The sequence below is a fragment of the Solea solea genome, chromosome 1 (assembly GCF_958295425.1).
Source record: "Solea solea chromosome 1, fSolSol10.1, whole genome shotgun sequence".
In the NCBI taxonomy this organism is placed as follows: Eukaryota; Metazoa; Chordata; class Actinopteri; order Pleuronectiformes; family Soleidae; genus Solea; species Solea solea.
In genome coordinates this window covers 28,308,916-28,335,229 of record NC_081134.1, presented here as the reverse complement: position 1 = coordinate 28,335,229, position 26,314 = coordinate 28,308,916, and the positions used below count along the sequence as shown (strand labels likewise).

The 26,314-nt window shown below is 44.5% G+C and overlaps 1 protein-coding gene across 8 annotated transcripts in view; it reads right to left on the bottom strand.

The window, feature by feature from the left end:
* Positions 1–26,314, bottom strand: part of rreb1a (ras responsive element binding protein 1a) — a 45,126-nt gene that overhangs the window by 4,363 nt on the left and 14,449 nt on the right. For 2 of the 8 annotated variants that reach the window (XM_058650370.1, XM_058650378.1), the window contains exons 2-19: positions 20,003–20,102; positions 14,660–14,764; positions 14,372–14,579; positions 14,221–14,290; positions 13,494–13,586; positions 13,234–13,397; positions 9,414–9,555; positions 8,803–8,972; positions 5,706–5,895; positions 5,329–5,598; positions 4,538–4,997; positions 2,704–4,399; positions 2,440–2,624; positions 2,172–2,363; positions 1,885–2,046; positions 1,474–1,632; positions 1,188–1,333; positions 94–823 (exon numbers count right to left, since the gene is read on the bottom strand). In XM_058650370.1, coding sequence (XP_058506353.1) covers positions 94–823; positions 1,188–1,333; positions 1,474–1,632; positions 1,885–2,046; positions 2,172–2,363; positions 2,440–2,624; positions 2,704–4,399; positions 4,538–4,997; positions 5,329–5,598; positions 5,706–5,895; positions 8,803–8,972; positions 9,414–9,555; positions 13,234–13,397; positions 13,494–13,586; positions 14,221–14,290; positions 14,372–14,579; positions 14,660–14,759 — 5,137 coding nt within the window. In that variant the 5' untranslated portion in view covers positions 14,760–14,764; positions 20,003–20,102. Of the gene's footprint in view, positions 1–93; positions 826–1,187; positions 1,334–1,473; positions 1,633–1,884; positions 2,047–2,171; positions 2,364–2,439; positions 2,625–2,703; positions 4,400–4,537; positions 4,998–5,328; positions 5,599–5,705; positions 5,896–8,802; positions 8,973–9,413; positions 9,556–13,233; positions 13,398–13,493; positions 13,587–14,220; positions 14,291–14,371; positions 14,580–14,659; positions 14,765–18,605; positions 18,755–20,002; positions 20,103–26,314 lie in introns of all 8 variants that reach the window. The other 6 variants (XM_058650348.1, XM_058650393.1, XM_058650386.1 and 3 more) reach the window with 5 other exon arrangements.

The following is a 26,314-nucleotide window of genomic DNA, read 5'->3' as shown; positions in this document are numbered from 1 at the left end:
TTTCAAAATAAAACCAACAAGAATAAATACTGTGTGTGTGTTAGTCCTGGTTCCTGTGTGGGACCGAGTGTGCATGTGTGTTGGTTCTGGTACCTGTGTGGGACCGGGTGTGTCGGGTCAGGTCCTGCAGAGACCAGAATCGTTTGTTGCAGATGCCACAGATCTTCTTCCTCTTGTCCACTCGTCCTCCTTTCTTCTCTCCCTCCTCCACACTCTTTGGTTCTGTCGCCTCCTCTTCATCGCTCCTCTCCTCCTCCTCCTCCTTCTCCTCCTCTGACTCACCGCTCTCCCCCGCCTCGCTCTCTCCTCCCTTCACTCTTTCCTCCTCCACTTCCATTTCCGTCTCCTTCTGCTGCTCCTCCTCCTCCTCCTCCTCCTCCTTCTCCTCCTCCTTCAACTCCTCGGCTGGTTTGGAGTTGTTCTCTGTCACCTCCTCTCTCACTGACGTCGTCGGCGTATCCTCCACTGGTGCTGGAGTCGTCGGCGTCTCCTCAGAGAGGTGCGCCCTCTCGTGGCGAGCGAGGGTGGTTGCGTAACGGAAGCTCTTGTTACAGACTCGACACACGTGTTTATAGTCGGGCTGCTGCTTCACTGCAGGACTGACGGAGGAGGAGGCGGAGCCAACATTCTGCTCCTCCTTCTCTGGACTCTCTGTCAGTAGTGCAGGAGCAGAGGAGGAGGAGGACGAGGAGGAGGGAACAGAGCTTTGTTCTTCGTGGGCGGAGCCTGACGTTGTAGAGAGTTTGAAGTCGATGAGTTTTTTTCCAAAGTTCAGGTCCAGACTTTTGTTACTGTGACAGTCGTCGTCGTCTGTGACGTCCACCTGAAAACACACCAATACATGACTCAGCAATACTATCAACAGTTAATACGTGACTCAGCAATACTATCACCAGTCAATGATTAAAACAAGATCTCCGACTGTTTAAGCTTCTTAAATATGAGTATTTTCTTGATTTCTTTGCTCTGGATAACAAAGAAATCATTAAAAATGAATCATTTTGGACATTTGACAACATCATCATTTCCAGGTTTGACGAACACCAATCAAAATTCTTTAAGGTTTTCTGATTCTGATATTTTAGGGACCAAACAATTCATCGAGAAAATAATCGACAGATTAATTGATTATGAAAATAATCGTTAGTTGCAGCTCTACTCATCAGTAAGTGTTTTTCAGATGTTACCTTGCTGCTGCTGCTGCTGCTGCTGCTGCTGTTACTCGGTGGAAGCCGTTTCCTCTGAGCTCTGGTCTCTGGCGCCCCCTGCTGCTCCAGCTGCTCTGATGTTTCTGTCTCTGGGTGCTCGGCAACATCGTGAGCAGGACTGCAGCCTGTGCACCAAACAATGACGACAACACGGGTCAATACAGATGAAGAAAGGAATAACTGTTGTGACTCAATATTTACAAATAAACAATATTTAAGTGACTCAGCAGATTAGAAGTATCAGTGCTCGTTTCCATCGACTTACCGTGGCTTTCACTGGGGGTGGGGCTTGTTGGTGCTGACTCAGCCTCTTGGTCAGGGGCGGAGTTCTCTGCCATGGGGGCGGGGTCTGAGTCTGAGGAGGGGGCGGTGCTTCTGAGGTCTCGCACATCCGGTGCAACCTGTTCCGTCTCTGACTGACTCTCTGTGGGACACAACCGACAGTGATCAATACGATCAATAATAACAACATACGAATCAGAACGAGGAGTGGAGGTGCCGACACGTGCGTAATCCCGTAAAATCCGCGTCATGTTTGAAGTCCGAGCAGGAGAAGTGAATCGTGGGAACGCAAAGACGTAAATTTTGTATAATTGGAATTTGAGCGGAAAATTTGAAGAGAGAGCCGATCAGTGCCGAAATTTGCTCGTGAAAAATTTCTGCCGCGTTTTCTGACCTGCACTCTCGGGTGAGCCTTCTTCTCCGTCCTTCTTCGCAAGGGCACCGTTGCGTCTCAGAATCCTGTGGGTCACGCCGTGCTTCCTCAACAGGTGGCGCTCACAGTTGGATTTGGTGGAGAAGAAGGCATCACATTTGGGACAGGGAAACGGTTTCTGACCTGAAGAGAGACAGACGGGGAGGGTTTGGATGAGCTCCAGAAAATGGCTTTAGATCCAGGAAATGTTCAGTTTGTGCACGTGTGTGAGTCAAATTGACGATAAAGGTTTAGTGTGCGTGTGTTACCGGTGTGTGTTAGCATGTGTCTCTGCAGGGAACTGGCCCAGGGAAACACTCGCGGGCAGAACGGGCAGGTCATCTTCTGGACAGAGTTGGAGTAGGCGTTTTTCTTCCCTTTGGGTTGAGAAACTGCCGCTGGCTTCACCTCCTCCTTGACTCTTCCCTCCTTTTCCTCGCTTCCTCCAGTTCTGTCGTCATCTGGTGTGAAAGATGCCTCAGTTTATCGTCTGTCAGGAACTTTCATACGTCACTTTATTCACAGTGCGAGTCTTACCTCTCTTTCCACCCAGATCTGCTGCGCCGGTCTGGAGGTAGGTGCTGAACTTGTTGGTGTCGGTGGTGGCGAGCATCTTTTCCACGCTGGCAAACTCCCCGCTGGACTCAAGGTCGATGCTGCTTCCACTTGCAGCCGCCTTCTCCCTCATAGCCAGGGCAGCCAGTTTTTTCCTGGGCCGTTTTCTGCGGAACCAAAAAATACAAATTTAAGACAAAGATTTTCTTTGACCGAAAGACACAGGGAAAAAAAAACCCCACACACCTGGACAATCCCTCAGATGTGTCATCGCTCGGTGTGTTCAGACCGGCAGAGGGTCCTGAGGAGTCTGCAGCTGAATCAGACTGAGGGGAAGCAACAACTGCCTGGGGTTTACAGTCCAGGGCGGCAGCCTCTCTCTTCAGCAGATCTTGAGCTCCTGAGACAGAGTGGATGATCTGAGCGATGGAGGCCAGAGGAGGGAGGTCTTTTAGGGCAGGGGACGGTGAGGAGGTGGAAGAGGAGGCCGGTTTGGGCAGAAGTGGTTTAAGGCGCTGAGCTCGAGTAATATTGGGGAGAGAGGCAGGTGAAGGGTTGGATCCTGGTGGGAGCTGGTAGCACCCGAGCTGAGGGTGAGGGTGTAGAGCGCTCCCCGCCTTCTCATCCTTGGTCAGAGCAAGAGCGTGCAGCTGCTGCTCAACGATGCTGCCGCCGCTCTGCTCCGTCTTGATCTCCCTCTTTTCTTCATTTGCAGACTCTCTCCGCAGCCTCTTGGCGGGGATGGACAGATCGATGGGCTGATCCGCGGCAGAGCCGTCGAAGGTGGGGGAGATGCTCTCCAGTTTCACTCCTGAAGAACCCACCTGGCTCACAGCTCCACGACCTTTAGCAGAAAAATCCAGTGGTTGGTCCAGTTCTGTAGGATAAACCACATTAGCAAGTTCCTCCACCTTCACAGCTTGCAGCGCCTGGATCGGAGACGGACTGATCCCGTTCAGTGCCATCGGATTCAGCGGAGCAGCTCTGGCAGAGGCAACAGTGGCGGAGGGTACGGTGGCCGGCTGAAGCGTGGCGATATGTTCCTCAATCTCCCTCTCCTGCACCTCGGGGTGCTGCTTCAGGAGGTGGTGGATGCAGTTGCGTTTAGCCAGGAAGGCTGCTCCGCAGCGGCGGCACTCAAACGGCTTCCTCTGGCAACCGTTATTCGTGCGCAGATGGATCTGCAACGCGCGGTAGGTCTTCAGGTCCTCACCACAAAACCTGCACGTTGTCTCGGCGCATCCCATCTCAATGTCCTGGGTGGGTGTGGTGATTGGTGCTGCGATGTTTGCAGCAGTGGTGGAGGTTACGTACTTGATGTTCTTTTCAATGTCCTTCCTCGAGGTCTTAGCATGCTTCTTCCTGAGGTGGCGCTCACAGTTGGCCTTGACGGTAAAAGGATAATGGCAGACCCGGCAGACGTATGGCCGCTCACCGCTGTGCGTCCGCAAGTGTCTGATTAGTGTCGCTTTGTCCGGTGCCAGGTAATCGCAGATGTTGCACTTGTGTGGGGCGATGCCGAGGTGGAAGCGCATGTGAGCCTGCAGGACGCCAGAGAAGGCAAACACCTGGTCGCAGAAGCGGCACGGGTACGAGCCTTTAGCCGAACCTGTGTTTGTGTTGCTCCCCCCTTTGGTTCCTGGTTTTCTGCCACTAAGCCCCGCCTCCTCTTGTACAGCTGTGGAGGCAGCTGGCGGCGAATCAGACAGCGGTGTGTGAGCGTCGCCCATGCACTCTGGATCTATCTGCCCTCCGGTCCCAGCCGAGGACGAGGGCAGTGTTTTGAAGAGTGTGGGGGTGGGAGGGGGCAGGCTGGGGCTGATGCAGCCCAGTGAAGCCTGCTGGGAGCTCTGGAGGGGGGGAGGAGTCGTCGCTGTGAGGCTGGAGCGAGGTGTGATGGGAGGTTTGGGCTTCAGTGGAGCCTTCTGAGCCTGGACTTGACCTGGATGGAGAAGAGAGAGTCAGAGACAGTGAAGTAATTTTCTGTGTCTTGGTGAGCACCAGTATGTCTCAATCCTGGTCGTGGGGGCATGGACCTAAACCTGAATGAAGGTGAGTTTAAATAGCCTCCAACACCCACCTTGACCTCCTGTGATTCCAGGAGCTTTGGCCAGAGACGGTGGCGTCAGTCCCATCTGATTTGGCGCCGTCGTCGCCACCTTGAGGATCTGCTGGATGTCAGCCAACTCCATGATCCCTGCTCCACCTGCCTCACTGGGTTTGGCACCCGAAGATGCAGAGCTGGCCGTTGCGGCGCCGCCATCTGGTTGCAGGAGGAAGCCGGTCTGAAAGGGCTGCATGGACAGCAGGCTCAGTGCATCTTTCTGGGTCAGGCCCTGCAAGGCCGAGGCCTCCAGCAGTGGAATGCTGAGAGCTGCCAGACTGCCGACACCCAGCCCCAGGGTCAGGCCGAGGCCTCCGGACAGGTAGGAGGAGGCCGGCTCCAGAGGAAGGCTGGAGCATGGCGGCTCCACGTGGATCACCTTGATGCTGTCGAGATGAGCCTGATGGATCTCATCGTCCGTGGGACCAGACTTTACCTGAAACACAACAGAGGGGGAACTTTAATAATTCCGTTTCCTTCTGAATTAAAATCTGTGAAAACTTCCTATGCAGATGATGTGCTGTTGTTTCTTTTCTAGTTCCTAAAATTTTATTTTCAACGACAAAACTTGTTTATTTAGCAGAGATTTTTGTCCGTTTGCATGTCCAAAATGCGTAATGTAACTGATCAGTGTAAATGTTTATAAAACAAAACAAATCCAGTGTTTCCTTTAGTTTCTTTCTTAACTAAAATAACAACAATTAGCTTTTGAATCAAAGTTCGTAAACTGAATGTATTGAATATTTACACGCATAATTTCTATTTACCGTAGAAACATGCTGAAGCCCAAGAGCTTTCAGGAAGCCGGCCTGTTCCGGGGGCGGGGCTTCCTGCTCTCCGACCAGACCGGCGTCCTCGGCCGCGTCTTCCGCAGTGCCGTCCTCTCTTGCGCCCTCCATGTCTTCCTCCGTGTCAACGTGTGAGGTGGTTTTGTGGAGGTCGAGGGCGGAGCGGAGAGGAAACGCTTTGTCGCAGCTGTCACAGACAAAGCGGTGGAACTTACTGATACAGCGTCGGAGGTTCGTCTCGCACCAGACCTGGATCGTGACGGACAAACAGGAAAAGTTGGTAAAAACACGGACCCTGGTCATGTGACCCCAACACGTGCGAGCAGCAGTCTGTAGCAGGTTTTTTTTTTTTTTACCTGTGCGATGTGAGCAAACTTCTTGCAGGAGAAGTCAATGAAGGCCAGGTCGTTAAAGCCGGCGGGGATGGAGGGGTTGTTTTGGATGAAGGGGCGGCCGCTGGGGTCCTGTGGGAGGAGCTTATGAACAGCTGCGTTGTGACGCAGCAAACCGCGGTGAGTCCGAAAAGAAAGGCAGCAGAAATCGCACCTGGAAACAAACAAACAAGGAAACAAGAGTTGTTTAGTTCAAAAAATGTCACTGTTTCTCAAATTATTATTCAAATTATTTCTTTATTATTTGGGGCAAAGAAACCAGAAAATATTCACATTTATGACAAAATAACAGACACTTGGTTTTAATGAAATAAAAGATTATATAAGCTAATGGATTGTCAAAATAGTTCAAATAACGGCAAAAAAAACTTGTTTCTTTAACTTCGAACCTCTATTCTATGAGGGAGTATTAGGGCCAGCCAAAAAAATCCGGCACAAGGGGAAAAAGCAGGCAAAAAAAAATCCGGCACAAGAAAAAAAGAGTCAGGCAAAAAAATAAATGAATAAATAAATCTGGCGCAAGGAAAAAAAAGCCAGGCTTTACGTTATTGATATGATACAATATAATTTTTTTTTGCCTGTTTTTTTTTTTGCCTGACTTTTCTTTTTTTTTTTGCCTGCTTTTTCCCCTTGTGCCAGATTTTTTTTTTTTTGGCTGGCCCTAATACTCCTTCGTACTATTCTCGTATGTTAAGAAGACCTATGTTTAAATTTTAACTTTTTCTTATTTATTAACATTGGCCTTTAATACCTGTCTCATTTTATAGATTTTATTCCTGCTATTTTTTTCTCTTTCTTTTAGCACGTTTTGTTATTTTATGTTTGAATATTTCATGGGAAATAATTTTGCTGCAGGATTCAGTTCCTCAAAGTGGCCACCAGGTGGAGACATTTGTCCACGTGTGTGTGTGTGTGTATCTGCACGGCAGTGAGAATGTGAGACGACGAAAGTTTGACGTAAAGAAAAAAATAAAATAAAAACTCACACACTCAATCTTGGGGAAAAAATTTACACAATGCTGGATATTTCACAGTCCTCACAAATACACAATCACAAACACATATTTTCAAGTGTGTGTGTGTGTGTATGTGTGATAACAGCTGCTCAGTGTCACACACACTTATCACATCCATGTGTGTTTTCTGTCATAAACACTGATCTTGTCAGGACCAGTAGTCTTCATGGAGACCAAAAACCTGGTCCTAATGAGGCAGAATCTCAGTGTGTTTTTGTTTATTTTCTGTTTTGTTTGTGTCAAAGTTTTATATTAAAACAAGTTAAAAAAGTGATATTTTACTGACAAACTGAGGATCATTTGTTAAGTTTATTTAAATTCAAAGGTCTGTGGTGATCGATCTGCTGTTTGTTAATGTTTATCGATCACAAACATATGTGCATTTGTGTCACGTGACGTGTGAGACAAGTCCTCGTTACCGTGACGACTGGTCACTTTCACTTCAACTGTGTGTTTTCTTAAGTTAATGGAGCTTCAGTGACGTGAGCTAATGTGGCCCCTCCCACTTCCTCTCATCCTCTTACAGGCTGATTACTGAGGATTTACAGATAACGAGCTCAGCGCCACCTGCTGCCCTCTCCTCACCTCCATCCTTCTTTCTTCTGCCATCTCTTTTTCTCTCTCATCCCTCTTTCCCTCTTTCTCTCCTTCCCTTTTATCTGTACTTAGGTCAGTAGCGGTCCTCCGTGGCTTCTCCACTAATCCAATGTTGAGTGCAGCAGGTCCGAACTTGTTACGTCCTCTCTGTGCCGTGTCCAAAGTCAGCGTCAACGCGCAGGTTCGCGTTCACGTACTGTTCACCGTGCAAAATGCAGTCATTTGAGTTACAAATGAGAAAGTCTTCAAAGTTCTACTGTCCTATAAACATAGCAGTACTGGGCTCCTCCTGAACCTGAGTGCAGCAGGTCCAACCCATCACATGGATTGCTCAGTCCGTCTGTGCCGTGTGCAAAAAAAAAAACGACGTGGGGATAGCAGGCAAAATACAATAATCTCTGTTTCCCAAATGAGAAGTTAATCACGTCCTTCAGCAAAATTACTTATGTGTGTTAAAATGAGTTCAACGCCCCCCTCCAAAAGAAAAATGTGTGAAACCCCAAAATATTCCAATTGCTTATTTACTTAATTAGACAATCTGGAACCATGAACAGATTGTAATTTTTATTTGAAAATGTTAGACAATAAATCAATTGTCTGTGAATCAACTCATCTAATTATTGCTGTAATTAGGTTATTAAAAATAATAAAAAAAAAAAAAACATATTGTGATGTGACTAGCATTAAATCTTTACTCTTTAGGGCACCATTAAGGATTATTTGGATGCATACTTCAGCATGTGTTAATTTATACTCTGTAATAAAAAAAAATCCTAAACTACCACTATGTTACTGTGGGACTTTGTGTAATAGTATAAAGCCAACTTCTGCCAACAATCTGGAATCATATCAACAATACTTAAAATACTGCAGAAATGTAAGTGCACTCAAACCAACTGAGTTATTACTTCAACAATTAATTTTTGAGTTAGGTTAAATTCATGGGAATTAACTTTTCCTTCTTTCCTTCCATCTCTTCTGTCTCTCTATTCCTTTCGTCTTTCTTTTCTCTCTCTTTCTTTCCTTCCTTCCTTTTAATCCTTCCATCTTTTCTTTCTCTCTCTCCCTCTCTCTTTCTGACATGAATGAACCTTAAGTGTGTGTGTGCTTGCGGGGGGGCCTGTTAGGAGTTCTGTTGCCACGGCGACAGACGTTATCCCTGTTTTCAGGGCAGGAGGGTGTCGTCATGGTAACATGGAGCGGCCGAGCACGTCCTGAAAACACCTCCTCCTCCTCCTCCTTCCTGTGACTTATTAAGTTGTCCTCTCTCCCCCCTTTCTCTACCTCTCTCACCCACTGGTGACTTATTACCCTCCCCCCCATTATTCATCCGTTCATCTTAAAGCACCTCCTCCTCCTCTCTGATCTCCTCAGTGTAAAGTTTATTAAAACTAGTAAAAACAAAGTTAAATCCCAGCAGAGTGTGTGTGTGTGTGAGACGCACACACCTCAGCGCCGTGTCCGGGTGTGTGTCCATGTGGGCGTCCAGCTCCAGTCTGGAGCCGCAGGTCTTGAAGCAGATTGGACAGGGGAGAAGCTCCTCTTCCGAGCCTCGGGCTGACGATGTCACCGCTGACGTCATCGACTCCTCCCCCGCCGCCGTCGCGTCCTCCACCACCTGCACACACGTACACGTCTTTACGATCTGTTAACTTTACTGCGAGTGTTGTTTGCCAAGTCAGCATTTTAAACTCTTCACTCGTCTCCGCCCCAAAATGAATGCGTTTTTCGCACGAAAACCCGAAAATATGTGTCCAAATTCAGAAAAACGCAAACATTCCAAACATTAATTAACTTTATCCTGTTATCGTAGCTTTCATTCTTACTTTTATTCACATTTTTCTCGTCTCGGTACAAAAATCTGACTTTTGTGTGAAAGTTCTATGCACTAATGTTTACTCCGAGTCAGAAGTGGGCGTGGTTTAACAGAAGCCAAACGATCACTGACATTGGGACAAAAAGTGCTAAGTCACTGTGACGCTGAGGCCAAAGTAAAAAAGCGCGAGGATTCTGTAGGTTCAGGTTCTGTAGGAGGTTCTGCGCACCACAGTGTCTTTACCTTCTTGGTGGGCGGCTCCTCGCCATTCTCCTCCTCAGGTCCCAGACGCCGCTTCACAGACGGACGCCGGCGTTTGGCGATGGTGGGCGGGCAGATGGGGAGCATTCCTGTGGCCGGGTCTTTGTCGTGGATCTTCATGTGTCTGAACAACACAAACACACAAACACAAGAGTGAGCACAACATTTCAGACAGCGTGTAATCTGGACTCTGTTAGTACAAACTCGGTTAATCTGGACTCTGTTAAATGAATCTGGAGTTGGTTAATTTGCACAAATCTGGACCTGGTTAATCTGGACTCTGTTAATCTGGATTTGCTTGATCTAGACAAATGTGGACTCTGCTCGGGTAGTCTGTACTCACTTGATCTGGACTCTGGTGTTAATCTAGACTCAATTCATCTGAATTTGCTTAATCTGGGCTCTGCTCAATTCATCTGTACTCAGCTCAATTAATATGGACTCTGCTTGATCTAGACTTTTTTATTCTGGACTCCCTTGATTTGGACAAACCTGGACTCTGTTCTGTTAATCTGGATTAAATGGTGTTCATAGACAGATTTAGGTGTGAAAATGACTTTAAACAAACAAACAGGAAGTAAAAACAGGATTAATGTGTGAATATTTGATGCCAACTCATAATCTGAAGTTTTAACTATAAATCAATAAAAAGTGAAACTGTTTCAGTTTTTTAAAATAATTCTAAAAACATTTACTTACACACAAATCTTTCAAGTTTAAACATTAAAAAAGGAGAAAAACACTAATGAACATTTGCTCACATAAACAAAGACAAACATTAAGATTTAAAATGATATTAAAACAATATTTAATTATGGTGAACAGGTGTGTGTGTGTGAATATCACATCATTACACTGACAGACATGTGACAATGTCTGTGTCTGTGAGAGCTGCAGTTGCATTGTGGGTAATGTAGTCAGGTGTGTGTTTACAAAGTTTATCAAAGGTCAAGTCAGTCACGTGTGATGGGAGAACAGAGTCTACCAAGGAGAGGAAACAAGGAAACAAGGGAAGGTTATAAGAGGAGAGAAGAGGGAGGAAGGAAAGGAGGTGAGGAGGGGGTGGCAGGAGAGAGGTGTCAGTGCTAATAATAGAAGCTAACAGGCAGCGAGCTGGACGCCCATAAGAGGTCCTGACAAAGTCAGCAGATCTGAGATCAGCTGACAGGAAGCTGCTGATTAGAGCCAATCAGAGAGCAGCATCTTCACAGGCCCCAGAGAGTGCTGTGACCTCAGTGAGTGACCAATCAGAGAGCAGGAGACACACACACACACACACACACACACACACACACACACACACACACACACACACACACACACACACAAACACACACATTAAAAATCTACATCAGTTTAATTAAGTCTTTCTCTCACTGTTAGACAAACTTTTTCAACAGGAAACTGAAGTTTGTAAACCACTCACTCTCCCACACCAAACCCCATAGAGAAAATCTATGTCACAGTCACAGCACACTAAGTTCAAATGTTAACACTTCGACATTAAAAGTCCTTCGTTCATATTTATCTCAGTGACACAAAGTGACCACAAGAGGCAGCAGTAGACCAGCAGCAGACCAGCAGCTCCTGTGTCTCTGTGAGCTAAAATCACTGATTTTCTCTATGAGGTTTGGTGTGGGAGAGTGAGTGATTTACAAACGTCAGTTTCCTGTTGGAAAAGTCTGTCTCACAGTGAGATTAAGATGTGAACATGATCTTAAATTGAGTGGGATTGAGGAAGTGGCAGAAATTTGCTAATATTTTTATCACTTTAACAAGGGTTTAATCACCATTGTGTGTCTTTTTTTATCATCAGCTAACCTGCAGGGGGCGCTTGTTGAGTGAGTTTGGACTTGGATGAAATTGTAATAAATTTTTCCTTGTCAGTTTTGAAAGAAGAGGTGAAAGAAGACTTTCTTCCTCTGAAGCACTGCAAACTACAACAAACTTTTTCAGTCGAATCACAAGTTTTTATTCTCTACTTTTCACCAAACAAGGATGAGAATTCTTTTTCCTCCCTTCTTTCCATCCCTCATCTTCCTCCTGTCCTCTCCCCTCCTCCTCTCTCTCTGCCCGTTTGAAGACGGGACGAGTAGGAAAATCTCACGTTTCACATTTCAAAGGATGCTCTGCTGCAAAATGGATTCCTCCTCCCTCCTCTCCCACCCTCCCTCCCTCCCTCCCTCCACTCTGTTCCTCCCTCCATCCAAACAGGCCTCCTCTTTATTTTCCTACAGCAGCCTCACAGTAACAGCAGGCCTCACACAGACGCACTCGTCCTCCCTCTCTCTGCAGTTTGCATTGTAAATGAGCAGAGAAGAAAAAGGTGAACGACTCAAAAACAATTCCCTCTCTTCACTCGTTTATTGTACTCGCAAGATTTTAAGGGGAAAAAGAAATTACGCAACTGTTTCCAGGGTGTGTGTTGATGGAAATCAGCATCCAGAGCCTCAGCAGCCTGCAGGAGGCCACACACACACACACACACACACACAGACTCGACAAACCAGACGAATGAGAAGTAAAGCTGCTGCAGGACGAGGCGAGGACAGAAGATTCAAACAGAAACTGAGAATGACTTTCAATGTTTGAGTGTGGACAAACTTTTACTTTGACAAACTTTTATTGTGTAAACTGTGGGGTTGTGTTTAACTTAAACTTAAAATTCATTTATAGGGATGTCCCAATCTAATATTGATATCGGATATCGGTCCGATATCAGCCAAAAAACGCATATCGGATTAAATCTCCGGTATAAGCGCTCTGATACAATTAGTCCGTTCTGCTCCAGCACTTCCATCCAGCAGCACCCGTTGTGATCACGTGGGCTCTGCATGCTGGATGCATGTAGAGCCCACGCGATCACAACAACAGCATGTGTGTGCTACTGATATTTCAGAGGTTAAACATTTTTCTTTAACCTCTGAAATCAGAGGCTACAAAGCTGCACAGCGAGCGCAAGTTAGCCATTAGCACCATGCTAGCTCATCCTGAGGCGAGCTAAAACAACATTATTTCATAAACCAGCGCCACCTGTCGACTTTCAACAGCCTCCGTTTGTTAATTATACCCCAGAAACCAGCCATGCCAAGAGCTTCCTGTGTTTTAAATGTGTCCTGAAGACCTACTGTTGCTGACTATCGTTCTCTGTTTAAGTAATATCACTTGATCAAGCCAATTCTAACATTCCACACTACAAAATAAGTCATTAAAGTATGTATGATTCGTGCTAATATCGTATCAATATCTGCATCGGCCAATACTCAAGGCTGCAGTATCGGAAGTGAAAAAGTTGTATCGGGACATCCCTTACTTATTCTGACTTTTATTGTGAACACTGTGGGGTTGTGTTTGAGTGGGGACAAAGTTTTATTCTAAAGTATCAATGTCAACACTGATACTTTTGTTTCCTGTGATGTCGTTTTTTATAACGTCTCTTTTGCTTCTACACACACAAGCACACGCGCGCACACACACACTTGCATGGACCGTTGGATGTGATGGTGGAGGCTGGATTTAACTGATAAATGACTGGGCGTGTGTGTGTGTGTGTGTGTGATGGGGGTAGATGTTTTAAAGTTGTCTCCCAACTTCCTGTGCAGCCCCCCCCCCCCCCCCCCCCACACACACACACACACACACACACACAGGACCATTATAGTGAATAGTCTAAGTAGCAGCTTCCTCTGCCTGAGGTTATACTGTGTGCTTCTTTAGTGTGTCTCTTTGCCGTGTTTGCCTCTGTGCTGTGTGTGTGTGTGTGTGTGTCTCTGTTGTGTGTGTCTCTCTGCAGCGTGTGTACCTGTGCATGTTGCCGTTGGTGGTGAACGTCTGTCCACAGATGAGACATTTGTACGGCCTCTCTCCGCTGTGGACGAGCATGTGTCTGTCCAGTGAAGACGCTGAGCTCAGACATTTTCCACAGATGCTGCAGGAATGATCTGTGGCTCCGACGTCAGCATTGTGCTGCACACACACAATGTTTAAAAATGTACAGGGGGCAGAGCCTGAAAGTATTAGGTGTGTGTGTGTGTGTGTGTGTGTGTGTGTGTGTGTGTTTACCTGTCTGATGTGCATGGTGAGCTGGTGCTGACTTTGACAGCTCTTATCACAAAGTGGACAAATAAGTCCTCCAGTCTCCTCTTTGGTGGTTTCCTGAAAGACAACACACACACAGGGGTTTTGTTTGTTATTTTGTGTGTAATGACCCTTTAATGTTTTGTTTTTATTGTCAATAAATCACATGACACGAGTGCAACGTCACACCTGTTTACCCACAAACACCAGTGACACACACGCGCGCACACACATGCACACACGCGCACACACACACACACACACACGAAAGCAGCACTTTCCTTTTCCTGTTTCACTGCAAGGAAACAATGACACGTCAAGGAATGCCCCAGTGCATGATGGGAGACAAAAGAGGAGGAAAACAAGGGGAGGAAACAAAGAGAGAGAGAAGGAGAGAGTGTTAAACAACGAGAGGAGACAAGGAGAGGAGAGAAGGAGAAAAAGGTGGGAGGAAAGAAGGAAGGAGAGGAAACAAGTGGATAAAGGTGATGAGGGAACAAGGAGAGGAGGATAAAATAAATAATCAGAGGAAACAGAGAAAGTAGAGAAGGAAACTAGAGAGGACAGGTGATGAGGAACGAAGATGAGAGAAATAAATGGAAGAAGAAATGAGGAGCGGAGAGGAAACAAGGAGAGGAAGAGACAAAAGGAGGAACAGGAAGGAGGGATGCAAGGTAAGTGAGGAAAGGAAACAAGGATATGAAGTGCGTACCTGCGTCCTTCGTGGGTTGCGACTGGGCGGAGCTCTCATGGCTGAAGGGAGTGACTTGCTGGGGGAGGGGCTTCACACAGAGAAGTTTGAACGTTAAACGACAGTTTTGTTTTTTTCTTGAGAAATTAAAAACTTGACTTGAGGTTGTTACCTTGGCGACGGCCCGGCCGACGAGTTGGCCGAGGTGACGGTGCTGCCTCCGTCTCCGTCCGCGCCGCCGTTGATGCTCTCTGCCGCCATCATGACCGTGGACATCATGGCGTTGATGGAGGACAGGTCGCTGCCTCCTCCTCCTCGGTCTCCGTTCTGTAGCTTCTCTCCTCCACCCTCCGGCGCCTCCTTCACACCGTTCATCGCTCCTACAAACAAATTCACAGAGTTGACGTTGAATTTTAGGTTGAAATCGTTTTTTTTGCGATCTCTCATCTTTTCTTCGTACCTTTGAGGTTATTGTGCATTTCCTCGTCCGTCTCCTCCTCATTTATCACAGTGTTGGCTCCTCCCCCTTCTTGCAGCTCCTCCTCTGTGGAGTTTTCCATGACTGCTGTAATATGAAAAACACACAACACAATAACATATTTATATACTATCATAATTTTAAATCTGCCACACCAAACCCCATTCAAAAATGATTCAATTTAGGGATTTTCAGCGTATGGTGCCTCTGTGGTCTTTTCGTCCACAAAACTGCATTTACTTATTAGAATTGTGCCAGTTTTGGTTGTGGACGCACACCAAATCCTATTCAAAAATCTGCCCAATTAAGTTTTTACAGCAAATTAACAAACAAAATGTTTGTTAATTAACAAAATGATAGAGGATAAGGTAATACATTTTATCAGTCAGAAGTGTCTACTCATCATTACGGCTGATGAATGAAATCTGTCTTTTAAGAATCATAATGTCGTTTTCTCGCTCTGAAGAGCAAAACCTAACCCTGAGCTTTACAGTTCTCACACCTGCCTAAGCGAGGCCGAGCGAGACAGAGAGACACACAGGGCAGAGTAGAGAGAGAGAGAAAGAGAGAGAGAGGATGATGGAGAGGACTGAGGAGAAAGAAGAAGAAGAAGAAGAAGAAGAAGAAGAAGAAGAAGAGGGGGTTCTCAGAGGAGAGCAGAAGCTAAGAGAAGCTAATTGGCATTTCCTGTTTGGCAGCCCCCACAGGAAGACACTCTCCAGAACCGACCACTTCCTCCTCCAGCTAAAACTTAGCTCAGAGAGTTTGTGTGTGTGTGTGTGTGTGTGAGACATTCCTCGTTCAAAAGGAAAAATGAGAAAGAGAGCGAGAGAAGCAGTGAACAGAGCCAGGGTTAAAATGATGAAAAGTTGAATGGAGTTGGCAGCAGTGGTGATGAGATGATTGCATCATTAACATTTCAACCAAATAAGTTTGTAAAACTAAACCATTCACTCTCCCACACCAAACCCCATAGAGAAAATCAGTGATTTTAGCTCGCGGGGACACAGGAGCTGCTGGTCTACTGCTGCCTCGTGTGGTCACTTTGTGTCGCTGAGGTTAATCTGAACAGAGGATTCCAAATGCCGAAGTGACAAAATAAGACATTTAAACTTAGAGATGGAGGCAGCAGTGGATCAACAACTCCTGTGTGCTGTGATGTTAAAATCACTGATTTTCTCTATGGGGTTTTGTGTGGTCTGATTTTAGACACTAAACAAAATAATTTAAGTCAGTTTAAGTCGATATCTTTAAGAACACGCTCACGTCTTTATCTCACTGTTAGACAGACTTTTCTAATCGGAAACTGAAGTTTGTAAACCACTCACTCTCCCACACCAATACCCCATAGGGAAAATCAGTGATTTTAACATCACAGCACACAGGAGTTGTTGATCCACTGCTGCCTCCATCACTAAGTTCAAAAGTCTTATTTTTTCACTTTAGTCTTTATTCAAGAAACAGAAAAAAATGTGTTTACCTTGTGTCTTAAAATGTCCCTTTATTTCCTACTATCATATTCTATTTTTTTTTTCATTTAAATAATTTATTTACATTATTATTATTTAAATATTGAAGGAGGGGAAATGTGAGTGAAAGGAAAAAAGCGGGGGAGAAAGAAAGCATGAGGAGACGAGTGGAGCTCTGCGAGTGACTGGTGACAACTGGCTGTGTGTGTCGTTTCCACTGACCTCTCGTTCTATCACTGCTCTTACGTGACAAACTGTAACATGGTCGTGGCAGGTGCGCACACGCACACACACACACACACACACACACACACACACACACACACACACACAGAGAGAGAGAGTGATTGGTGAGCTGAGAGCGCTCAGACAGCACTTTTTACAGCCTAGAGAAACGAACAGCAACAGATGGCTGCAAGAGGAGAAAAGAGGAGGAGGGAGTAGGAAGGATGGAGAGGAGAGGAGAGAAGGAGGGGATTAAGCCATCATTCTTAGACACACACACACACACACACACAATCTTACACATCCATGCAGTCTGTAAGTGTGTGTGTGCAGTTGTGCGGACAGGAAGTTAGGACATTTTGTCTGGTCCTAACTTTCTGTCTTGTCTTAAAATGGCTGTTTACGTGTTTAGACCTGGTTTCAGGGTTAAATCAAGGGTTAATTTAAGGCTAAGTTAAGGTTTGAATTAAGGCTCAAGTTAAGGAAGGTTCAAATTAAGGGTTAAGTTAAGTGTTAAATTAAGATTCAAGTTAATGAAGATTTAAGTTAAGTTGTTAAGTTAAGTTAAGTTAAGTTAAGTTAATGTTCGGGTTAAGGGTCCAAACGTCATCTCTTCAACTTGTAAACAACAGTGGTGAAAAAAGCTTCACTCAGAGCTGCTAGCTTAAACTAAATGTGCTGACATCATCTCCAGCTAGCAGAGCTGTGTTAGCACGGCTAACAGAATCAGAAAAGTGGCCTGTCCTTCCCCTAAAGCTCGTAAATCCTCGGTGCCGCCACCTGACACGTTAAACACCAGCAGGGGGCAGTGTTGCACATCTGTCCCTGATCATAAAAAAACCTCCTGAGTCACTCCATTGTTTATAAGTCTAGCATTGTTACTAACATCTCACATGTAATGAGGAAGCACTTATCAGCCGATAGCAGGTTAGCATTGTTAACAGCCACACACAGGGGCAGAATAAAGCTAACGAGAGCTATGTGGAGCTAACTGACCAAAGTGACACGTGCTACATGAAGCTAACGGCTCTCGTCTTCCTCTTTTTTTTGTCCATTCATTTTTATGTCTCTCTCTTTTTAGCGGGTGTCAGCTAACGGTCTGTGTTTAGCCGTGTGAAGAAGTGAAGATGAGGATGAATGGATGAGTTGGGGGAGGAGCCACTGACCATATGTTAGCTATTTATGACCCGACTGTTTTTACATCCTCTTCATCACACACACACACACACACACACACTGATGTAATTAAATCTACATATATCTGTATATATCTATATTAAATATTATTAAAGTGATGCTGATGTTTCTGTTTAATGACTGAACTGAAACTCTCTCTTTTATCTCTGTCTAAGTCTCTCTATCTTTATCTCTCGACCACAGCAGGAAGTTCACACTCACAGAGAGAGAGCGAGAGAGAGAAAGAGAGAGAGATTGATGGCTATTCTCTATCTTTCTTTGACCTCAACGATGCTTCCCCCACTTTTCCCCCTCACTCAGCTGTCGTTAGCCATCATCCTCTCCTCCTCGTCTACTTATCCTGTTCTCCTCCATTTCTTCTCCTCTACTTTTCCTCTTCTATTTCTTCTCCCCTACTTTTCCTGTTCTTCTCCTCCCCTACTCCTCAGATAAACTACTCCTGTTTAGATCCTTACGTCTAAAGAATCCTCACTGACTTCCTCTCAGCTGATGTTTAAATGACTTTAAGACTGTTTGTCAAACGTCTTTGTTTATATCCACAAACAGGTTGAGTTTTTTAAAGATTTCTTTGTTTCATGGAGCATAGAAAGCTGAAAATATTCACATTTAAGAAGCTGAAAAATCACACAAACTGGATTTAAATGATGACATTTCTATTAAAACAGCTGCATTTAGTCACTGATTACTTGTAACCGCTCACATTAAGGAGCTGGAACAATTTTATTTTGACTGTAACTTTATTTTTATCATTTTTATACAGGTTTAAAGGTTTAAGTGAAGATGATATTTGTGGGATTCTTTGCTAAAAATGAAGAAACTAGTATTTTATTTTAGTTTTCTGTGACTTAGTTCTTGTTTTTGTTTTGTTTCTCCCCATCTTTTCTTTAACTTCTTCAGATTCTTTATCTCCCTCTCATTACAGATTGACCGGTGTGTGTGCGTGCATGTGTGTGTGTGAGTGTGTGTGGAGTTTAGACCTGACATAATAAAGTGTTCAGATAACATTGACGGCGTGTCAGCTCTACTGTATCACATACCAGAGAGGGGAGGGGGGAGGAGGAGGCGGGGGCAGAGTCTGAGGGGTGGAGTCTGTGGGATGGAGGAGGAGAGCGTCTCAACCAACCAGTGAAGAGAGTGACTGTGGAAAATGTCTGCCAGCTATCGGCCAATCAGCATGCAGATTCCTCTACATACACATACACATACACACACACATACACACACACACACTCAGTCTCATCAGTATCTTTATATATTAATATTAATGTTTGTTCTTTTTTGTTTCATTTAAAATAAAGAAAATTAATATTATCATATTGTTAATAATTATTATAAATATTTGATTGATTTCACAGACATTTAAGAAAAGGTGAATTTATTTATATACTCATTCATATTTTCATAATTATCTGATCTTAGGTGAATAAATAATTTAATTTAAAGGGTTGTTCCGTGTGCTTTTGTGGGACAGTTTGAGGCAGTGACGACAAAAGAACCCCAAAAACATCAACAATGAAGAGAAGCAGAGACACAGAGTCAACGCTTCAGAGGACAGAGAGACGGTCACGTGATCAGCAGGTGGTCATGTGATCAACAGGTGGTCACGTGATCAACAGGTGGTCACGTGATCAGGAGACAAAAGCCAGAAGCAGCAACTGATGCAGTGGTTTCTGTTTTAGGTGCAAAAAGTGAGCAGCGGAAACAAGCAAGAGACAAGGAGGAGACAAGGAGCAGGGAGAGGACGGGAGGAGAGGAGACGATGACAAGGAAAAGTGAGAAGGAAATGAGGAGACAAAATGACAAAGAGAAGACAGAGGAAATGAGGAGTGGAGAGGAGAGACAGAAACAAGGAGAGGTGAGGAGACACGATAACAAGACGAGGACAATAAGGAAAGGAAACAAGGTGTCAAGAGAAGACAGGAGGGACATAAACAAGGAGAGGAGAAGATAACAAGGAAAGAGGGAGAGAGGAGACAAGGAAAGGAGACAAGAAGGTAACAAGGAAATGAGCAGACAAGATGAAGAGAAGACAGGGGAAATAAGGAGAGGAGACAATGTGTGAGGAGGAGAAGAAAGGAGGAAAAGTGAACGAGGAGAGGAGAGACACTGAGGAAAAAGGGGAGAGGAGTCAAGGAAAGTAGACTAAAGGGGAGGAGAAGGCAACAAGGAAACGAGGAGACAAAACAAAAAGAAGACAGGAAAACAAGGAGTGGGAAAAAAGGGTGCGAGGTGAGGAGAGAAGAGGGACAGACAGAGGAGGGAGAGGAGACAAGGAAAGGAGATGAGAAGGGTACCAAAGACATGAGGAGACAAAGTGACAAAAAGATAAGGAAAGGAAACAGAGGTGCAGTGGTGTTGCTGTGTACAGCCGGCAGTTCAATGAATGAATGGATGAATGAAGGGATGAAGGGAGTGGGAGGAGGAGCATATTTACCCGTCCTTTTTCGTAAAGCAACGTTCGCTCGTGTCTCGGGGCGGGACAGTATGGGAGGGGGCGGGGTTTGTTGTGTGTGTGTCTGCAACCACTGCTCACACTGCAGGGGGAGAGACACAGAAACACAGTCAGTGACACACACACGCACACAGTGTGACAACATGATCATGTAAACACACACAAGACGCTCACACACAGGGATGACCTGCTGTGCTGTGAGCGCCCCCTGCTGCTGAGAACCAGCCTAAACACAGGCGCTCAACTCTGAGTGACTATATGGCTGCCAGTGGGGACACGAGAAGTAAACCACTCACTCTCCCACACCAAACCCCATAGAGAAAATCAGTGATTTTAACATCATAGCACACAGGAGTTGTTGATCCACTGCTGCCTCCTTTGTTCAGACTGACCTCAGTGACACAAAGTGACCACACAAGGCAACAGTAGACCAGCAGCTCTTGCATCCCTGTGAGCTAAAACCACTGGTTTTCTCTTTGGTGTGGGAGAGTGAGTGGTTTACAAACTTTTTTTTCTTGTTTATGGTAATAACACATGTAAACACTTATACTGATAACTAAAAATCAACTGATTAATTGAATGTGAAATGTCACTCTCCCACACAAAACCCCATAGAGAAAATCAGGGATGTTAGCTGCTGGTCCTCTGCTGCCTCGTGTGGTCACTTTGTGACACTGACATAAATCTGAATCAAGGATTTTTAATGCTGAATCAATAAAATAAGACATTTGAAGTTAGTGATGGAGGCAGCAGTGGATCAACAACTCCTGTGTGCTGTGATGTTAAAATTACTGATTTTCTCTATGGGGTTTGGTGTGGGAGAGTGAGTGGTTTACAAATGTCAGTTTCCTGTTGAAAAAGTCTGTCTAACAGTGAGATAAAGACATGAACATGTTCTCAAGATATTGTAAACTGACGTAGATTTATGAGCTGAGACATAAAATAAACTTTCACTGAACCTCTGTGGCCATTTTTTTGGGTCCAGAAGAGAAGAAACAAACTTTATACATCCAGATAAACACACACACACACACACACACACACAGGTTTGATCAAACACTAACAGCAGGTACAGAGGTCGACATTGAAACAATCACTGCTGTCAGATAACGAGAAAAATCAGATGACACAATTAACAGGTAACAAAGAAGATACTGCTATCAGCACAAGGTGTGTGTGTGTTTGTGTGTAACTGCTGAGACAGCATTATTGACTACTGATCATCACTAACAATATATGATATTAACACTTTAAATAAATAAAAAAATAATAAAAATAATAGTTAAATGAAACTATAACTGCAACGATAATAATTAAAAGGTGGATGACATCAATTGAAATTGCAAAGGTTTAGGTGACGACAGGAGGCGTCGCTGCTGCACTAAAGGTGATAATCTGCTGCTGTGGGACGAGGGAACGAGGGAGGAGATGGAGGAAGGATGGAAGGATGCAGAGTGGATGTATTTATAGATGGATGGATGAGGAGGGAAAGAAGGAGGGAAGGCAGGCAAAGAGAAAGATTAAGAGCTTAGTGTGTAGATAAGACTAATTAGGAGGCAAGTGAGGATGCACAGAGAGGAGGAGGGGGGGAAATGTGGTAAATTACACCTTTAATGAAAGCAAAATACAAACTTTTTTTTAAGTGTTTCACTGCTGTTAGCACCACACTCATATAAATTAACCCCAGCTCACACAGGTCGTAAAGCGGCTCCTTCCTAAACCGGGGTTTATCACCACGTTCCCGCTCCGACACACAAAGCCCCCGCTAAGCCATGAGCTAATGAGCTAGCGCTGGGGCCGCTATCTCACCGCCACACAGATGCACAGCAACGCCGTGTCTGCAGCTTTAAAACGGCGCTAAATGCTTTTAAGCCGTCAACGAGAGATGAAAATGTTTTTAAAAAAAACAACAGACACAAGCGGCGCTGACATCTGAGGCCGTTCTGTCGAATTCTGATGACTCATGTTATCACAACTAATGACTCGTCAGTCTAAAAAGAGCTAATCTAAAAAAGTACTAAACGTTAGCATTAACAACCTTAAGTTGGCTAATTAGGGGCTGAGCCACGAATGATAGGGGCCCAAACAGCTCCCGGAACAAATTTGGGGGAGGACCCTATTCAGATTATTATTATATACGTGGCTTTGCGGTCATTTTTGAGGGGGTTAACGTGCATAAAAACTCCTTAAACTTGGTTAATTCCCAGACCCGTGTGTTGCTCAGGGGCTCTACAGCACCCCCTAAAGTAAAAACAGAGGCCAATTTGAAAGGTTTTGCAGATACAAAACGGTGCGGCCATGGCAACCCTCGACCTTTTGGCGAATTTCGACATTGGCCACGAAACAGGAAGTGCCCTATGACTTCAGCATAGTTCCACCAAATTCCCTGAGACTTGGTGGGAAGATATTATAGACTAAGACGAACAAAAACATCCCCCATAACCATGGCCTCAACTTAACAGGAAGTCTCGGGGTGAAATATTTTGAGTTTTAATTAAAAGTATTTAAGAAAAAAAAGCTAATCTAAATAGGTTGTAAATGTTAGCGTTGACTATTTTAACAGGTAATTGTTCCAATTTTGTCACATGTCGCAACACTTCTGTTAAAGTTATTAGCTTTAAGGCTATTTTCCCCACATTTTCATGACTCATGTTGGCCTCAGACTATTGATAACTGCTAGTATGCTAACTGTAGCATGTTATCTGCTGGTGCTAAAAGTTAAGAATTAGTTTTGTTGCATCAGTAGAATAAAGGTGAGCCTCCTCCATCTGTTTTTTCCTGCTGGATTAAGTTTCCTTCTTTACTACCAACTCACAACTCATGAAACATTAACCAGGGGTGGCGCCGCAGTGCGCTGGTTAGTGTATGTTACACTGTAACCGGGTGAAGCGGGGAGTTGGCAGGAGAAGTGACGATGCAGAACCTGAGAGTGGGTTTGAGGATGATGGGACCGGGGATGAGGAGGCCTGTAACTCACTCTGATGGTAAAAATAACTCGCCAAGCAGGATCAGGAATGTGTGTGTTTTAGAATGCTGCTCTGCTCCGGGTTTGACAGGCATGGACAAGTGCAGAGGGCCTGGAGGAGGAGGAGGAGGAGGAGACGAGGATGCAGGAAAGACAAGAGGAGATGACAGGAGAAAGATCTAACTAATAAAATATAAATATCTCACTGTTAGACAGACTTCCAACAGGAAACTGACATTTTTAAACCACTCACTCACTCTCCCACACCAAACCCCATAGAGAAAATCAGTGATTTTAACATCACAGCACACATTAGTTGTTGATCCACTGCTGCCTCCATCACTAAGTTTAATTGTCTTATTTTGTTAATTTGGCATATGAAATGCTTGTTTCAGATTTACCTCAGTGACACAAGGTGACCACACGAGGCAGCAGTAGACCAGCAGCTCCTGTGTCCCTGCAAGCTAAAATCACTGATAGAGAAACTCCAAAGTCCATAGAGATAATCACTGACTTTCTCAATGGGGTTTGGTGTGGGAGAGTGAGTGGTTTACAAACTTCAGTTTCCTGTTGAAGTCTGTCAAAAAACCTAAACTATCCCTTTAATATGTACATCATATTTAATACTACTTCTGTGTCAGACTGCTAAAAAGGAAGGACACAGGGTAAGGAGAAAAGGAGATAGGAGGGGGTAAACTGGTCGAAACTGGGGGAAAAAAATCATCTCAACAGCTGTTTAAATCACTCACACACACACACCCACACACACACAGTAGACTGTGTTAAGGAAACAGGGTGTAACGCTGCATGGATGGAGAAGGTTGAGCAAGGTTCAAGTGAATTTGAAAAGTAAGAGAGAGAGTGTGTGGATGGCACGTTCACTGACTTAAAAAAAACAGGAAGTGAAAGAAGAAGAAGAAGAAGAAGAAGAAGAAGAAGAAAGAAAGAAAGAAGTGAACGTCTTGTCAGAGAAAATCTGGTTGGACCAGACGAGCAGCTTCACTCTGCAGCTCTGACTAAACTCTGCTCTGATTGGCCAGCTGCCCCGCCCCCCCGCGTGTAAGCACAGAGCTGATTGGCCAACAGCCCTGTGGCCCTGGCAGAGTGCCTGAATCCTGCCTCAAGGACATAAACACCTCCCCCTCTCCTCTCTCCGTCTCTCCTGTTGTTTGAGTACTCGCTCTGTCACAGCATCCTTATCACCTCAGATGAGTCAGTACTTGCAGTTACTGGTTAATTCTGTGTTCATGTCTGATCATGTTTCGAGTGACAGCGACTGTTCCACACGCCTGACAGAGACCCTGAACGCACCGCCAACGACGCCGTCAAGTGTCTCACCGTGAACCTGACACGACGGGAACATCATCGGGTTTCAATAAAGACAGGTTTACAAAGTAAAAGCCTCAGTTACTGAGGGTCCATGCTGCAAATAACCTGTAGCCCTGCAGTTTTCAAAATAAGAGCATGTGTTTGTTTGTCCACGCTAAAACACAGGGACGTAGTTTTCAAAATAAAAATCTCAATTTTCTAATGGTACACACTAAAATACAGCCTTGCAGTTCTCAAAATAAAAGTCACAGTTTATATTCGTCCACGCTGAAATACATCCCTGTAGTTTTCAAAATAAAAGTCATGGTTTTTTTTTCCGTCCACGCTAAAACATCAAAACTAGTTCTCAAAACTAAAAATCTCAACTTCTGATGGTCCACACTCAAATGCAACCCTGCCATTTTCAAAATAAAACTCATGGTTTCTGTTCATCCACACTTAAACACAGGCAAGTAGTTTTCAAAACAAAAGTCTCAGTTACCATTCATCCACACTAAAACCAAAAATAAGAGTAGGTGTTTCTGTTCGTCCACACTAAGTCACAACCCTGCAGTTTTCAAAACAAAAGTTTCAGTTACTGTTCATCCACACTAAAACACAAGCCTAAACTTTTTTTTTTTCAAAATAAAAGTCCCACTTCCAAAACACAACACTAGAATTTAAAAACTAGAACGGCCACCGGCACCATTCCCAGTTTCCGAGGGGCATAACCATAGCAACAGTGATACCATCACATCCCAGCATGTTATCATAGACGTTAATGATGCCTGCAGGGTCCTCTCTGGTGTGTTTAGATGCATTTAAAGGCCTGAACGGTGCCTTTGGGGTCCACATTAAGACGCTCATTACGGTCTAAACAAAGAGTGAGGGACAGTGGCTTCTGCCCATCATCATGACAAAGCACTTTTACTTCCTGTATTTGAACGCGGGGCTGATTCCTCAAATGAACATGGGAAACAAAAAAGAAATAAAATAAAAAAAACTCATCAGCTGACTTCTTATCATGTGTGTGTGTGTGTGTAATGATTTACTGTCTTCTCTTTTTCCAGCTTTCTTCTGTAATTACAGCCACTGTGGTAGAAGGAGGAGGGGGGGATAAGTCAGAATGTGAAGGGAGGGGGGGGGGGGGTAACTGTCAACATGCTCAGCAGCTGTCACACACACACACACACACACAATAACAGGTGTCGGCGACAGCCAACGACCTCTGCTCTCTCCTCTGTTAGACTTCTATTCATCAAGCCATGCTAACAGATGCTAACCTGGACGTGTGTGTGTGTTTCAAAATTAAAGATCTATTCACTCGTGAGTCACCTGCATCACAGACACTTCACCAGATTATGTCTTTACTGTTACAGTGACTGACACACACACACTTGATTTCCTGCACATTAATTAGTCATTTCTGATTTGAAAAACAGAACTTCAGTTACATTTCCTCCGTTTCTACTTTCATTTAACTGTTTTTAAATCGCGAACATGTTCCACCCACTGCAATAAGTCAAAAATAAGTGAGTCTGTGTGTTTAGATTAATTCGGCATCTGTTTTGATCCCATGTACCCTAATCTAGTATTGATTAACAACGATTGATCAATCTGGCAGCCATAATTTTTAAGGATAGACATAATATCAGGACGTGAAGTCAAAGTGTCCTCATGTGTCTCAGTGTTTATGGACATTTTGTCCCCACACAGAACACACACACAGTCTTTACACATTAATCTCTTGATTTCCTGCATGTTAATCAGTCATTTCCTTTTTAAAAATAGAACTTCAGATATATTTTCTGCAATTTTCTGGCTATTTAACCGTTTTTAAAAAAACAAACATTTTCCATCTACTACAATCAGTCAAAAACAAATGAGTCCGTGTGCTTAGAAGAATTTGGCTTCTATATTAATCATTTATAGCCTAATCTAATATTGATTAATATTGATCAATTAATCGGGCAGCCGTAACTTAAAAACAAAAAAAAGGCACGAGGGACACAGCAGACAGA